Source organism: Cornus florida, unplaced genomic scaffold (assembly GCF_030987335.1).
Source record: "Cornus florida cultivar Cherokee Brave unplaced genomic scaffold, ASM3098733v1 CherokeeBrave_3.0.0_Hap2_Chr08, whole genome shotgun sequence".
NCBI classification, from domain to species: domain Eukaryota; kingdom Viridiplantae; phylum Streptophyta; class Magnoliopsida; order Cornales; family Cornaceae; genus Cornus; species Cornus florida.
The window spans coordinates 83,786,790-83,802,754 of record NW_026775578.1 but is presented as its reverse complement, the minus strand read 5'-3'; the positions used below and the strand labels follow the sequence as shown (position 1 = coordinate 83,802,754).

Genomic DNA, 15,965 nt, shown 5'->3' with positions numbered 1-15,965 from the left:
AATGAAATTTTGAGGATTCTGATCCATATCCCTCACCCGTGGAAAAGACGCTTCGTGTGAGAAAAAGAGAGTATATAAAAAGTATATTTATTTATGTATTTGTATATTAAGTTAAGGCGATGAAATTTTGAGGATTTTGATCCTTATCCCTCACCCGTGGAAAAGAGGCTGAGAGCAGTCTCTTGCTTATTTGATTTCACAAGGCTAAAATAATAATATTTTTTAATAGAGTATAAAAATAATTTTGTCAAGTCTCTTGATCATTTGAACTCGCAAGGCTAAGATAATATATTTTAATGGAGGGTATAAAAACAATTTTGTCAATTATTGAGACATCATATCCCTAACACGTGATTTAACTCAGGTCAGGAATTGTGCTGTTCGTGGAAAAAAGACTTACGTTGTTGGTTGTGATTGCCCTATGATTACGCTAAAAACCCAAAAGATCATTGGACACTATGCTCCCAGAGGTTTTCAAAATGTTCGGGGCAGGCTGAAACAGAGCCTCACTATGCCGTTTTCCCATTACAGCATTTGAAGTGATCTCTGCTGTGTGTGTGTGTTTGAGTGTGTGAAGCCCAAAAAACAAAAAAAAACTTTTAGATGCTTTTTCCACTAAAGGTTGATCACCAACAATCATCAACACTGCAGCGCCAAAAGAACCAACACAAATAACAAATCCAAGCACATTTCCTTGTCCTTTTTCTTTTTTTTATTTTATTCTTGGACTCCTCTCTGGCACAACCTACAGAGAGGGAGAAGAAACAAACTGTCTGGGTAAACTAAAAAGGTCTTTCTCTTCGAAGGGAGAAGCCCACTCACGCGAACCACCGGCAGATGTTTCAGACGACGCTACTCCATCCTGCAAACCCGCCATTGGAACACCATTCCCGTTGGACAAAGGTGGTCTCATGGCAGTCTTAGCGCTCACTCTGGAATTATAGGAATCAAACACATGAGTGTTGTTTTGCATAACAGAACTCATGCCCTGCCACATCTCGATTGACCTTGGGCCAGAAGTACCCCGATCCAAAGTCCAGTCTATGTTAGAGTAATCCAACTGCAGTATTGAGCCACCAGTGTTCCAGTCTACAGGTGATGATGACCCTGATGAACCATTTGAACCCAAACCTGAGAAAAGTCCAAGAGAGGAAGCCGCTGCAAGTGTAGGAGATGTACGCATTCTACCATTTGCTCGGGCTGATACTGGGGACTCCATTGAGCTACTACTAGACACAAAATGCTGACGTTGATACTGGAGTTGGTTATACAACTGATTAGAACCTAGATCGTTTGGGCTAAGGCTTCTAGTGCTGGGAATTTGTGGTAAAAATCCATTAGGCTTCATTGTTTCTATACTGGCAGGATACCAATTACTGGCCGTCCCTGGAGGGGATGAGCTTATGCTCGTCGCAGGGGGCTGCTTTGTATTGAGTTGTTGGGGTCGTTGCATCACTACAACTGGTTCCCTCACTGCTCCCAGCTGAAGGTTCTTCAATTCATTTCCAACTGCCGCATATCGGGTTTCCATCTTGGCTGGTGCAGCTGTTGCCTGCAAAGGAGATGCCACAGAAAAAGAAACTGAAGGGTTTGATCCTGAACTCAACCATCTTTTCTCTGCTGGCATTGCAGTTTGTTGCGGTTTTGCCCACTCCATTTTTGGCTGAGCTCTCCTTGAAGGCTGTACGTTTTTGCTCATGGATTCCACAGAAGTTGTGGCCACAACGGATGATTTTGTATAATTGAAATCTTTGTCATCCCGTTTCTGTTGCATGGTAGTAGACGAATTGTATTTTGGTTGTGCCCTCAATAAATTCTGACTAAAATCTACTGAAAGCTTGCCACTAGTAACAGTTGGAGGGTCACCAGTTTCTTCTTGCTTCTGTGCGGCAAACTGTGGGTCATTCTTCTGCACCCTCAAGGTTTCTGCTGCTTTCTCAAGATCACCCTCACAGGCAACAACCGCTCTTTCAACCTCCTGCTTAGAGCAGTTATATGTAGTCTCCATATCTGCAACCCGTGCTAGCTCCTCCGATATGTCAATTTTTAAATTGCTCCCACCATCAAGGTTGTGCTCCCAATTTTTATCTGCTTCTTCACTCCCTTCAAATAGCCATGCCACTGATTCCTCTACTTTGCCTTCATTCAAAATAAGAGCCATTGTTGCCCGTTCTGAAGAAAATCCCATTGCCACTAGCTGTTGAGCAAGTGCTTCCAGCTTTCTAGACATGAGATAGCCACTACATCGCTCATGCAACTCTTGGGCTCGCCTCTCTTTCTGACGCTGATGCTTCCTCTCGTTTTTTTGACGGATTTTTTCTCGCTTGTCATTTTCAGCTCCTGGTATGGCCTCTTGACGAAGAGGAGGATGAGATACTTTATCTTTGTGATCTTCTGACTCGCCAGACCAGCTACCATTGTTGGAAACAGTATCGCACTCAACCACAGTTCCAAATGAGTTCCCAAGATGGTCATCTGTCTCATCTATGTTCTGGAAACGACCATTTACATGAAGAGGTTGAGTAGAAGCTACCGGTGCTGTCTCAAGTGTATGGAATGTTCCCAAAAGTGGATTGTATCCACTAGCTGCAATACTACTACCAGTGTTAGTGTGTACTGAGGGCTTGGAAGAAACCTTCTGTGGTTCCTTGGTAGCCTTTTTGTCCTTGGACTTTGATCTGGATGCCGAAGACATCTCCTCGAAATCAAATTGCTACAGTATTTGCAACGTTTATTGTTATAAAACCTGCAATGTTCAAATTACATCTTATTTTTTAGTTATTGAGAAATGAAAGTGTAAAATCAAATAACGCACATATCCAGTGATGTTTAAGATAATGACTCCATTCTGGATAACAATTTAAGCCTCCTACTCAGTTCCTCACCATTGCATCCCGACTCAAAACCATATATGCATCATACATAAATACATTATAATAACTCTGTGATGTTAATGGGTCAAATTCCACAGGATCAATACAATGGGAATACAGCATTGCATGTGTGCATTTGCAAAAGAGAAAAAGCATTGCTACTTAAATCAACAGTTGTTAACCAAAAAAGCAGCTTATAATTCTAAAAGGCAAAAAAAAAAAATTATATATTTATTTTTTGACAAGTAAAAAGTAAAAAGAAAAAAGAATTTATTGATACCTAAATACTGAAAAAACAAACAAACCTGGGCAAGTATAGTTAATCATCAGGATCAGACAATGAACATAAGCTGCACTCCAACAGACTGTGTTCTTCCAACTATTCAATCTGTTCTTGTTATCTAATCTTTCTGGAAATACAGCTTAAATGAAGTTTCATATTTTTCATTATTTAATTACTTTGGAACGGGGGTAAAGAAGAAGTGTAGTCCTTGCAGGGTTCTGGTCAATTTGCCATCATATTTCGCTTCTTTGTATATCATACTTGCTCGTACAGTCTAGAAGAAGGAAGAAGTGTTTGGGGAATGATTTAACCTAACACTTTTGGTTCGACGGCTTCTCAAAATTGCCAAAGTCCTGCTATAATTCTGCAATGTCTTGTATGGTTTTTTACTTGGTGTCTCATTCTGGTGGAAACCATAGACTTTGTTAATAATTTATTTTTGGACTTAGAAGAGGGAGGAGGAGGAGGAGGAGGAGGAGGAGGAGAAGAAAAAGGAGGGGGGGTTGGAATTTACAGAAGGGGGAAAAAAAAAAAAGGGTGGGGAATTCCATTGTAAACCAAGACCATCATCTGGAGTTGATTCCAGAAGAGTTTAAAAGTTCATTAAGCATACTGCATAGCTTCTACTTATCAAAAGAAACCATACTACATAGCTTCCAATGGTTTATATCATGTTCAGTTTCATTACCTATATTTTTTTTATAAGTACGTTCAGTTTATAAGTATGTTCAATTTCAGTACCTTAGAATCTTACATGTGTACATCATATGTTCAGTTTCTGTACCTTAGGATCTAGAACGTAAATATTTTTATGGCTTCTATCTCCCGCTAGGGCTACTACAATAATCCATGATACTTCATAAACTGTTCATATTGGCATATGCTACAACAGTCTCAATACAAAATATAAATAAATAAAAATATATACTGCATTTAAGCATCAGGAAGTGTTCCCTTTTGGGGGAAAACAAATTATCATTCTTTTTTGCCTTTTTAAAGGGACTGTTTCTCTTTTCCTTCCCCCCAACCCCCAAAATCAAGTAAAGGGAAGCCCAACCAATTTTGAGAAAAACCCATTTCTGATCCCACTCATAATTTGAGCTCTGCAATGGTCAGAGAATATCAGCGATTTGAGAAATTGCTGAGGTAGAAAATATTTACAATCAGATTCCAAATTGACCACTGAGAAGAGAGAAGGAACAATAAAACTGAGATCTCATAAGCTGAATTTTAAGTGCCTAAGTTTTTAAGTGGTAATTAAAAAAGATATGCTTTTATATTTTTTTGAATTTTCAGCGTTAAGCATTCAGGGTCTGTCACTTAAATTTTCATCCCATTTTAAGTGGCGCTTACCGTTTTCAGTGATACTTAAATTGCGTTATCAAACACGCTTAATTGGATAAACACTTAATCCGTTCAGCATTAAGCGTTTAATTGAGTTATAAACAACACCTACGAGGAGCATGGATAATTCTAAACAATAAATTGACTAAAGGAACAGGTATACAAATTTCTCCAATAGCAAAAGAAAATGTGAATAATGTTGACGCATGGAATTAATTAAGTAATTCTATTAAGTGAAGAAATCCCTTAGCAAATATATTGACCACAAGGTCAACGTGATCTGCCAAGGGAATTAATTGAGAAGAATTAAAATGCAGAACGAAAGATTGACAATCTTTAACAAAAGGATTATAGACTTAGCTTTAAGAACCTCACTTTATCATTTTTTTATAGAAGATTCAGCACTTTACTCTATAAATTAATACATCAGTTACAACAGAGATCGACTATAATATTAAAATGCAATGGTAATAAAGAAATACTGAAAGTATGTTTATTAGAAGGAAAAAAAAATCAGGTGCAAAAGCTGAAATTGTAAATGGCATGCAATCCTTGAAGATATCACGACGTCACTTTGTCTCTGTCCGAATCCATCTCAAATTATTCAGTACCAGTTCTAATCACAACATAGAATAACAGCCCCCTTGGGAATCTCAGATTAGGAAACAAGCAGTTATGGTTCAAAGTTTTCTTTCTGGAAAAGTTCTGGTCAGCTAAAGAAATGGAAGAAAACATAACAGTAAACATAGCAGGAAACAAAAGAAAACCTTTTTTCAGGTCAACAGGGCTTAGTAACTAGTTTTGTTCCAAACTTTGGGTCCCTATTTTAATTTTATCTTTTGATTATATTTCAAAAGCTAGGTTAGTTAGACGAGTTACCTCTTCAAGGGAAAAAGTGAAATTGAAAGCTACAACAGAGACAGAGATCAGGAGGAGGGGGGGGGCGCTTATGATTCATATGCATTCATGATTTAACCACACTAGGAGTTTTCAAAAAAACATGTTTTGGTTCATAAAATTTACTTTTAAAATGCATAAAATTGTTGAAGTTGTAATTTTCGAAATCCAACACAACTGATCAATAGAAGGCTACTGGAGTAATTTCGAAAGATCAAAATTGACTTCGACCAAGTGAAACTTGAAATGAGAAGTATCCAAATAGGATTCAAACTCTTTCAACCTTAATCCTTCTATGCTTCTATCTCTATATAGACATCTTATGGTTTCAGAAAAACCTAACACATCTATGTACAAGGATAACGTAACTCAAGCATATACAATCATATTGAGTGCATTCAAGCATTTCAATTGTTATAGTTCTCTTCGTTTTTGTATTCATCATCATATACTTAAATGGCGAGTGTATGACTTATGCTATGTTTGGTTGGGAGGGAGGAAGGATTGAGGAGGGATGGATGAGAGGGGGGATAAAAGAAAAGTCTCCGTGTTTGGTTGGAGGGAAGGGAAGAGAGGGAGGAAGCAAAAAGGGATGAAGCATCCCTCCTTGCTTCACATGTTTCTATCCGCCGAAATTTGGGAGGAAGAGAGAGAATAATGAAAAGTACCAATATTTTTCTTAATTTACATTTTTAACCTTCCCAAACCCAGTGAGATGTCAATAATGAGGGTATATTGGTAAAAATAATATAAAAACCCTCATTCCATTCCTTCCAACCAAACATAAAAAAATAAAAAATAAAAAGCGTCATCACCTCTATCCTTTCTCTTATCCATTCCATCCAACCAAACAAAAAGTGAGGGAGACAAATTCCCTTCCCCAGGGATGCATCATCCATCCCTCACCCTCCCCCTTCCATCTATTTTTCCATCCCTCCAACCAAACGGAGCATTAGTGTTGATCATCACACAATCCAAGTACTCCAAAAATTCTTCCACAATAGAAACATCTACACACAACTATGAAGAACAAACTATACTAGCCATTGTAATCATTGTGCTAAAGAAGCAGCAGATTGCATTGGGATTCTTGACCTGCTTGCACTAGGCCACATATTTTTTCCCCATCAATGTAAAAAGCAATTCCATGTGTGGATGATCTATTTATTGCTTGCTTTATATTTGCATTGTGAATGATTTTTACTAGCTTAATTGTTAGTTGAAATTCAAATTTTCATTATACATGGTTTTAAATTCATGTTAAAGTCCATTTAGCAACACCTATTCACACCCCTCTAGTTCTTATAGACTGGGACATTGTACTCAACTATCAGAGCCTAGGGTTACGATCTATAATCCTTCAATTTTCAAAACAGAAAGAATTTAAGTGCAGCGTAGAAGCACGCAAGTTTTTGTAGCGCTACTAATACATTTGATAATGGATCCTTAACTTCTTTTATCAGCCAAGGAAAAAAGAAGTTAAGGACGCAAGCACGTAAGCCCAATAGCCTGTGAATTGAATTTATGCAAGCCAATACAAACGAAACACATGTTGCCGAAAATATGCAAAATCAGAGAAGAACCAGGAATACGCTCCAAAATTCAGGAAAACAAGAACTCTCGAATGCAAAATGCATAATAATATAGTAGTATGAAATATCTAGGAACTGAGAAAGGGTATGTAAAACATAAGTCTATAACCGAACACATAAAATATATATAACTTGTTCATAGTTTCACACGGTCAATAATTATTATACTTTAGAATCCTAATAAAAGTGTTATAACATTCAGTCTCGTAAAATATATTTAAGGGTGGGTAAGGATGCTGATCTGGGTTTTTTGAGAGGTTTCAGGGTGGGTAGGGATGCTGCTAGTCAATTGGAGATCTCTCATTTGATGTTTGCAGATGACAAGTTAGTTTTAGTGATGCAGATGTCTTAAATGAGATACTTGAGATGTGTTTTGATTTGGTTTCAAGTTGTTTAGGGCTTAAAGGTGAACGTGGGAAAGAGTGTAGTTGGGGAGGTTCCTGAGATTTTCACTCTTGCTCATATTATAGGGTGCAGTATTGGCTCTTTCCCCATTTCTCATCTGGGGCTCCCTCTTGGGGTTTCATCCAGGAGGGAGAGAAGTTGGGAGGTTGAGAAGTTTGAGAAGAGGTTGGTTGGATGGAGAAGCAATATCTCTCTAAACAGGGGAGGGTCACTCTAATAAAGAGCACTCTATCGAGCCTTCCTACTTATTTCCTTTCTTTATTCCAGATTCCCATTTCTGTGGCTGAGGGGGTTGAGAGGTTGCAGCAGAACATTCCATGGGATTATATGGGGGAGGAATTCAAGCTCCATTTGGTTTGTTGGGAGCAAGTTTGCACTCCGCTTCAGAAGGGCGGTTTGGGTATTGGAAGACTGGTGCCTTTCAATAAGGCTCTTTTGGGGAAGTGGCTCTGGAGATTTGGGGTGTAGAAGCATAGGCTGTGGAGGAGGATGATTTGTGAGTAGATTTGGGAGGCGAGAGGAGGTTGGTTTTCTTCTGAGGGGAGACTCCCTTGGTGTTCGGGTTTAGAAATTCATTCGGAAGGGTGGGAATGAATTTTCCAAACACATGATTTCGATTTAAGGATGGAAGGAGGATTCGTTTTTGGGAGGACGTTTGACGTGGCAATCGTTTTCCTGTCGTCACTTCCCCGAGACTATTCCGGATTGCTACAGATAGACAAACCTTGGTGGTCGACTACTATCGTCTTGATGGTGGAAGAACGGTCTGGATGTGCAATTTTGGAGGAGTTTTCAAGATTGGGAGATTGAGGATGCTTTTGGTTTTTAGGAGCTGCTTTATCGCTAGGAGATAATGGGTGAGGTTTCAGATCTTTGGGTGTGGATTCCTTCTTCTAAGGGTCACTTTGATGTTAGGTCTTTTTATCAGTGTTTGTCGGAAGCCCCAGGGACGTCCTTTCCTTGGAGGGCCATTTAGCGTTCAAACGCCACTCTCAAAGTGGCATTCTTTGCGTGGACTTCTACTTTGGGGAAGATCTGGACTCAAGATGACTTGAAGAGGAGGAATCAAATAGTGGTCAATTGGTGTTACATGTGCAAGAATGATGAGGAAACGGTTTATCACCCTTTTTTTGCATTGCCCAGTGGCCCGGGACTGCTGGATTTTGATGTTGGTTTTGTTTGGGGTTCAATGGGTTATATGCCCAGATCTTCCAGAACCTTGGTTGAGGCTTGGAGAGGTTGTACAATGGGGGGCCCAAGTTCGTGATTTCTGGAGGGTTACGCCTTTGTGCATCTAGTGGTGCTTATGGCTCAAAAGGAATAGGAGATCCTTTGAAGGAAAGGAGAATCCTATTGGAACACTAAAGTTCTCCATTATTGGTTCCCTTTTTTGTTGGGTTCTTGGGAGAAATTGCAAGTCTTTGGAGGAGCTTGTTGATCTTTTGGACTCTTCGAGTGTTTAGGGGCCCTACTCTACTTTAAAAAAAAAAAAAAAAAAGAGCATTGTACTTATCAAAAAAATAAAATAAAATTATAGAGCATTGATGCTTCAAATTGAAAATGTCACTATGAACGAAAAATGCCCTCTAAAACAACATTGAAATTCACAGATTTTCAAGTTGTGTGTGAATAATTGGTGATAAATAAAAATAAACAAAAATAAAAAATCAAAGTTTTCAAAAATGACCATGTTTTCAAGTTTCATTGACAGTAATTTCCTTATTGACCTACCATTGGAAGGAGCGGCCTTTACTTGGTCTAATGGTAGGGAACCGGTTACTTTTTCCCGATTGGATAGATTTCTGATTTCTGAGGCGCGGGAAGAGCATTTCCCGGATGTCTCTCAGGCTGTGTTGGTTATAGTCACATCTAATCATGTGCCTTTAATTCTTGATTGTGGTGGCTTGAGTTTTAGACGCACTCCTTTCCGCTTTGAAAACATATAGCTTAAATCCGAGGACTTTCAAGGGAAGGTTCAGTCTTGGTGGGAGAAAGCGAATTTCACAGGCTCTGCTAGTTATGTGTTAGCTAGAAAGTTTCAATTTCTTACAACTGAGTTAAAGAGATGGAATAAAGAAGTGTTTGGGAATCTTGAATGGAAGAAGAATAGAGTTCTTGTTGATATCGCTGAGCTCAATAGTCTTGATGAGGTAGGACGGAGTGGAGAATCATTACGATCTAAAAGAGCCTCTTGCCAAGCGGTTTTTGCTGAGATTGCTCTTATGGAGGAGATTTCGTGGCGCCAGAAGTTTCGGGCTTTGTGGTTAAAAGATGGGAATCGTAATACAAAGTTCTTTCATAGACTTGCCAATGCTCACAGAAGATGTAATCACATCGGGCGTATCCGGGTCAATAGTTCTGAATTGTGGAGGGAGGACAAGATGCGCGGGGGAATCGCTTCTTTTTATCAGCAGCTCTACACTGAGTCTTTGGATTGGAGACCTACTTTTGATGGTCTCCCATTTAATTCTATTTCTGCGTTGGATAGTGATAGAATTGAGATTCCATTCATGGAGGAGGAAGTGCTTAAGGCACTTTCTAGTTGTAACGGAGACAAAGCTCCAAGGCCAGATGGGTTTAATATGCGGTTTCGTAAGGAGAATTGGGAGGTGGTGTAAGCTGAGGTGATGGGCACCTTTCAGGATTTTTATTCTCATGGCACATTTAAGAAATCTCTGAATGCATCTTTTATTGCTCTCATTCCCAAGAAGGGCGGTGCCTCAAATATTAAGGACTTTCGGCCAATTAGCTTAATTGGATGTTTGTATAAGCTTATTGCCAAGGTTCTTGTCTCTAGGATCAGTAATGTTTTGGATGGTCTCCTTTTAAAATCACGGAATGCTTTTGATGGTGGGAGGCAGATTTTAGATTCTGTTCTTATTGCAGGGGAATGTGTTGACTCTAGATTAAAAAGTGGGGTTCCTCGAGTTTTGTGTAAGCTTGATATTGAGAAAGCTTATGATCATGTTAATTGGAAGTTTGTTCTGTATCTGCTTTAGAGGATGGGGTTTGGTGAAAGGTGGATATAATGGATTGAAACTTGTATCTCGTTAGTTATGTTTTCTGTGCTCGTGAATGGTTCACCTGCGGGTTTTTTTGCTAGCTCACGTGGTCAGCGACAAGGAGATCCATTATCGTCTTTTCTTTTCCTTATTGTCATGGAAGGTCTGAGCAGGTTAATGAGAAAAGTGAAAGATTTGGGTTACATCAGGGGGTTCAGAATTGGCAGAGATGTTGAACATCAGATGCAAATTTCCCATTTGTTGTTTGCGGATGATACATTGGTATTTTGTGATGCTGAAGTTTCTCAACTCAGATATCTAAGGTACATTCTTGCTTGCTTCCAAGCGGTTTCTGGGTTAAAGATTAATGTCGGAAAGAGTGTGCTTGTCCCAGTGGGGGATGTCCCAGATATTTCCTCCTTAACTGCTGTCCTAGGGTGTGAAGTTGGTACTTTTCCTCTTCCTTACTTAGGATTGCCTTTGAGAGTTTCTTCTACACAAGTTGGGAATTGGGATCCAGTGATTAATAGATATGCGAAAAGATTAGCAGGATGGAAAAAGCAGTATCTATCTAAAGGGGGGAAAGTCACACTCATTAAGAGTACTCTCTCATCCCTTCCTACCTATTTTTTATCTTTGTTTTAAAGTCCATGCTCTGTTGCTGAAAGGATTGAAAAAATTCAGAGGAATTTTCTCTGGGGTGGAAGGGGAGAGGAGTTTAAGTATCATCTTGTTAATTGGGATCAAGTCTGCCAACCGTTGAGATTAGGCGGGTTAGGCATTCGAAAAATCGTTCCTTTTAATCGTGCTCTCTTGGGAAAGTGGTTATGGAGATTTGGAAGGGAACGTCATCGTCAGTGGAGTAGAGTTGTCTCATGTCGTTTTGGTGAGGAGAGTGGGGGCTGGTCATCTCTTCCAGTCACTATTACGGGAGGCATTTGTGTGTGAAAATTCATTCGGAAGGGCTGGGATGTTTTCTCCACACATATTAGATTCAAAGTTCGTGATGGCAGACATGTTCGTTTTTGGGAGGACCTTTGGTGCGGCGATCAGTTGCTGTCTCACTCATTTCCTAGACTTTACAGTATTGCAGCCAATAAGCATGTCCACGTGATTGATTGTTATTAACTTGATAACAATGGAGTTACGTGGGATGTGCGGTTTAGGCGGCCCTTTCAGGATTGGGAAATGGAGGAAGCTTGTGTTTTTTTGGATACCTTGTATAGGCAGAAGGATATTGGCAGAGGGTGTGATGATATTTTGTGGGTTCCTTTAGCTCATGGTCGGTATGGCGTCCAATCTATGTTCTTCTGTTTGTCCAATTTCGTTGGTCCTGAGTTCCCTTAGAAGTCTGTTTAGTGTTCTAAAGCTCCTCTTCGAATCGCATTCTTTGTTTGGACTGCCACATTGGGAAAGATTTTGACATTGGACAATTTGAGAAAGAGAGGCAACATCATTGTTAATTGGTGTTGTTTATGTAAAGCTGATAGTAAATCCATGGATCACATTCTTTTGCATTGTCCTGTGGCGTATGATTGTTGGAGTTTTATTTTTTGCATGTTTGGCATTTTTTGGGTACTGCCTAAGCACTCCTCACAATTGATTAACGCTTGGAAAAGGTGTCCTGTTAAAGAACAAGCTCGTGATTATTGAAAGATTATTCCACATTGTGTCTGGTGGTGTTTGTGGCGTGAGAGGAATAACAGATCCTTTGAAGAAAAAGAATCGTCTTTAGCTAATTTAAAAATTCTTATTCTTCGTTCTTTGTTCTGTTATGTAAGAGGAAATACATGCTCCTCGATTGATGATTTCTTTGATCTCTTAGATTCTATTTTCTATTGGTCCTTGGACCTTTTTTTCTTCTTGTATTAGGGACGCGTTCTCCTTTTGAACGTTTTTCTAATATATTTTTACTTATAAAAAAAAAAAAATCAAAGTCTTCAGGAATTTATTTATTATTATTTTTTTTTGATAAGTCAAAGTCTTTAGGAAATTACAGTTGTAAAATACCCAATTCTAGCGTTCCTTAAGAATTGAAGTTCTGGTTGAGGTTTCATAAACAATAACGTTACAAACATATCAATGGAAAAATCTCAAAAGTATATAGTACCCGTTGTTATATAGGAAAAAAATTATCCTTACAATTTACAATTTGCTTAGCCACAAATTGCCACATATAAAAATCAAATTTTCCCTACGCAAAATCCACCATTTTTACCACCAAATGTTGTAGTCTAGTGGTACTTCCTTGCCTTAAAAAGTAAAAGGTCAAGGGTTCAAGTCTCCATAGGAGCAAGTAGGTGTGTCTCTTGCCAAGGAAAAAGAATCCACCCCTTTTCTTCACGTACTTTATACATGTCAACAATATTTAATTTTCTCATGTTGTTCAGGACCACATGAGAATAAAAGAAAAATAAAATATTATACATTAAAATAAAGAATTCATTTCAAAATTATTCATGATGTACCACATAGAAAACCGTATTTCTTAAATACAATGATAACTTCAATTCAAATCAATATTCACACAGTGGCACTTAACAATGCTGATCTATCAATTTTTCGAACTTCCTTTCAAAGTTCCAAATTATGCGAATTCTTAAAAATTTTCGGATCTAATGCATGCTCAAATTGACAAATGTTCAACACATTGTGGACTTATCCAACATTTGAACATAAAATTCTATTTCCATAATCTAAAAGTAAAATTCTAATTTTAAATAAATGGCCAACTTTGCTCAAATATATGCTAAAATATGACTATTGAAGGTTGAAAATGGGATAACAATTTCTATTATCATGAAAAAAGTATAACTGTGATACTTATCAAAAATAAAAAATAAAAAGTATAATTGTGAAAAAATAAAAAATAAAGTTAAATATAAAATTTTGTTGCATTAAAAAAAAAAAGGCCAAAAGGAAAAGCATTTTATTAACGGAGTGGCCATGTGAGTATATGACGAGTTATCATATTGTGTGTCTGTAACATATATATCTATTTACATACACAACAAACATATGAGTATGGATATACGTTACGTCCTTGTTATGTCTTTCTCTATAGTATGGGAATGTATAGAAAGATATGTGAAAACCACCACCATAAAAACTACAATGACAAGACGGTATGCATCTAATTTAGTATAATTGCATTATCACCATATATATGTAGGTTCCCTCTCCTATACAGAAGCCATCTTTTAATATATCTTTCACCATATATCAGTTCTTGCCACTATTGTCGTTGTACTACTGTACCTGTAGTCTATCCTTCATAATTGAGGGGATTCCTTTAGCATTAGGGTCCCATAATTAATAGTGAGCTCTTCAAGTATCAAAAATTCAGACAGGACAAGTAACTCACCCCAAATTAATTGCTAACTTGCAAACTTAGGGTCCCATCATATACCTTTCTCTCAAATGAATGTCCTGACTTAAAACCCATCATATACCTTTCTCTCAAATGAATGTCCTGACTTTAGCGCTACAAAACACCTGTGCAGTCCCCTTAATTCTACAAAGTGAAGTGGGCTCATTGCAAGGAGTCCACTCCCCGGAGGAGAGAATAGCACTACTTGGTTATTTTAAGTGGAAGGTGTCAGATGCTTCCTCTTCTTCTGATACATATTTGGAAGCCCTCGACCAAACCAGCATTTTATCCACTGAGTGGATCAACTTCTAGCTCCTGAACAAGGGTTGCTGGTCCATAGTGTCAATTTCTGGGTTTCAAAGAAAATTGGCTTCCCTCCATATTCATGCCAGAAAATGGACGATGCACTGATGGTGCTGAGAGATAATTGCTCGAGCAAACGAAACCAAATTGGATGGGAAATCAAATCACCCAAACATCATGCGCGCTAGCAATTCTAAAGCAACTATCCCTCTCTGCTTAAATTCTAACAGAAACATTCATAAATAGAAAAGTCAAAGAAGTTTATATATTCACAGCAACAAAGTAATGGAAAAACTTTCACGATAGGATCACAAAGCACCAAAGTTGGCTGAAGATCTGTCCAATCTTCTCTATATATGCAGAAACAGAATCGCCAATCCCAATTCACAAAGAAATATATATATATATATATATATATATATATATATAAAATAAAAAAATTATTAAAAAAAGAAAAAGAAAAACACAAATTCAATTGAAATTACGAGAGATTCGAATCAGCGAACATCATGCACAGAACCAAACACGGAGAAACTCTTCGACAAGACTCAATGTGCGAAATCTGAGATCAACCAAAAAAATCGAGAGAAAGAAAGATGGATAGACTAACCTCTTGCGGATAAACGAATGGATCAATCAAGAGATCGTGGTTCCTTCAGAATGACGATTGAAGAACTTCAGAGAGAGATAGAGAGATAGAGAGAGGGGGGGAGAGAGAGATAGGTAATGCGAGGCTGAAACTGAATCGACGGAATTAGGGTTTTTCCACAAATTGATTTGGTAATTGGAAAATAAAAAATAGAAAAGTATAGATATATTGGTTCAAGTATTAGATGTCGGAACGGCGACGTGTCGATTCACCTTTTTTTCCTTTTTTTTTTTTTTTTTTTCTTTTTTTGGTTGAATAAAAGAGTAGAGAATAAGCCCTTAAATTTATTATGTTAGTTAGGAAATAAGGAAAGTAAAAGTTTTAATTGTTTTTACCCTTATATATAATAATATTTATAATATATTGGGTAATTTGTACTTACACCCCTCAAGTTTGCAATAAGAACAGGTAGTGATCCAATTGTTCCCTCAAGTTTGTAAATTTAAACAACAATACTCCAATCATGATAAGAGTATCTAATTGCCCTTTAACTTTTGAATTAACTCATTTAAATTATTAAAGTATATTAGCATTTATAGGTCCTTTTATTTGACCAAAATGACCGTTAGCCAAAATATATATATATATATATATATATATATATATATATACATATATATATATATCAAACTCCACCACTGTGGCAACCAATGCCCTATGCATACCGATAGGGGCGGATCCATAAATTTTTAATCGGTGGGGGCCAAACTAGAAATGTAAAATTAAAATTTAAAAATAACATAAAATCATTGTAAGAATTTTTTTTTTTTTTTTGCAAGTTTAATGTATATTGTTAAAATGGGTCTATAAATAATATGCAATAAAATTGAATCATTGTTGTTGTCAAGTGAATAATTTTTTTTTTCTTTCTAATTCATAACAAATAATAAATTTTTTTTTTTTTTTTTTGCAAGTTTAATGTATATTGTTAAAATGGGTCTATAAATAATATTTAATAAAAGTGAAGAGAAAAGTTGTTGATTGAATCATTGTTGTTATCAAGTGAATAAATTTTTTTTTTCTTTCTAGTTCATAACAAATAATATTTAGGGAAAACTACACATAGATAAAGTTAGGAGTTCAAAATAACAAAATGGTCTATTTTAAAAGTCTAATTTTCAATTTGATAGATTTAAACAAAATAATTACAAATACATCAAGAATTATTGTTAAAGTCCCAAATACCCTCTTTGTAATTTGACTTACTTTTTTGTTATCAAGAAATATGCCTCTTTAGGTGCTACTTG

General features: G+C 37.2%; 1 protein-coding gene across 1 annotated transcript; it reads right to left on the bottom strand.

Moving 5' to 3' along the window:
- Positions 1-584: 584 nt before the first annotated feature.
- Positions 585-14,973, bottom strand: LOC132268231 (uncharacterized). Its single transcript, XM_059769044.1, has 2 exons — positions 14,680-14,973; positions 585-2,746 (listed from the first exon to the last, which is right to left on the bottom strand). The coding sequence occupies exon 2, from the start codon at positions 2,693-2,695 to the stop codon at positions 746-748; it is 1,950 nt and encodes a 649-aa protein (XP_059625027.1). The 5' UTR covers positions 2,696-2,746; positions 14,680-14,973; the 3' UTR covers positions 585-745.
- Between the last annotated feature and the right edge of the window lie 992 nt (positions 14,974-15,965).

Excerpts from the sequence above, each read along its gene's own strand:
- LOC132268231 (XM_059769044.1), bottom strand. The coding sequence starts at position 2,695 with ATGTCTTCGGCATCCAGATCAAAGTCCAAGGACAAAAAGGCTACCAAG.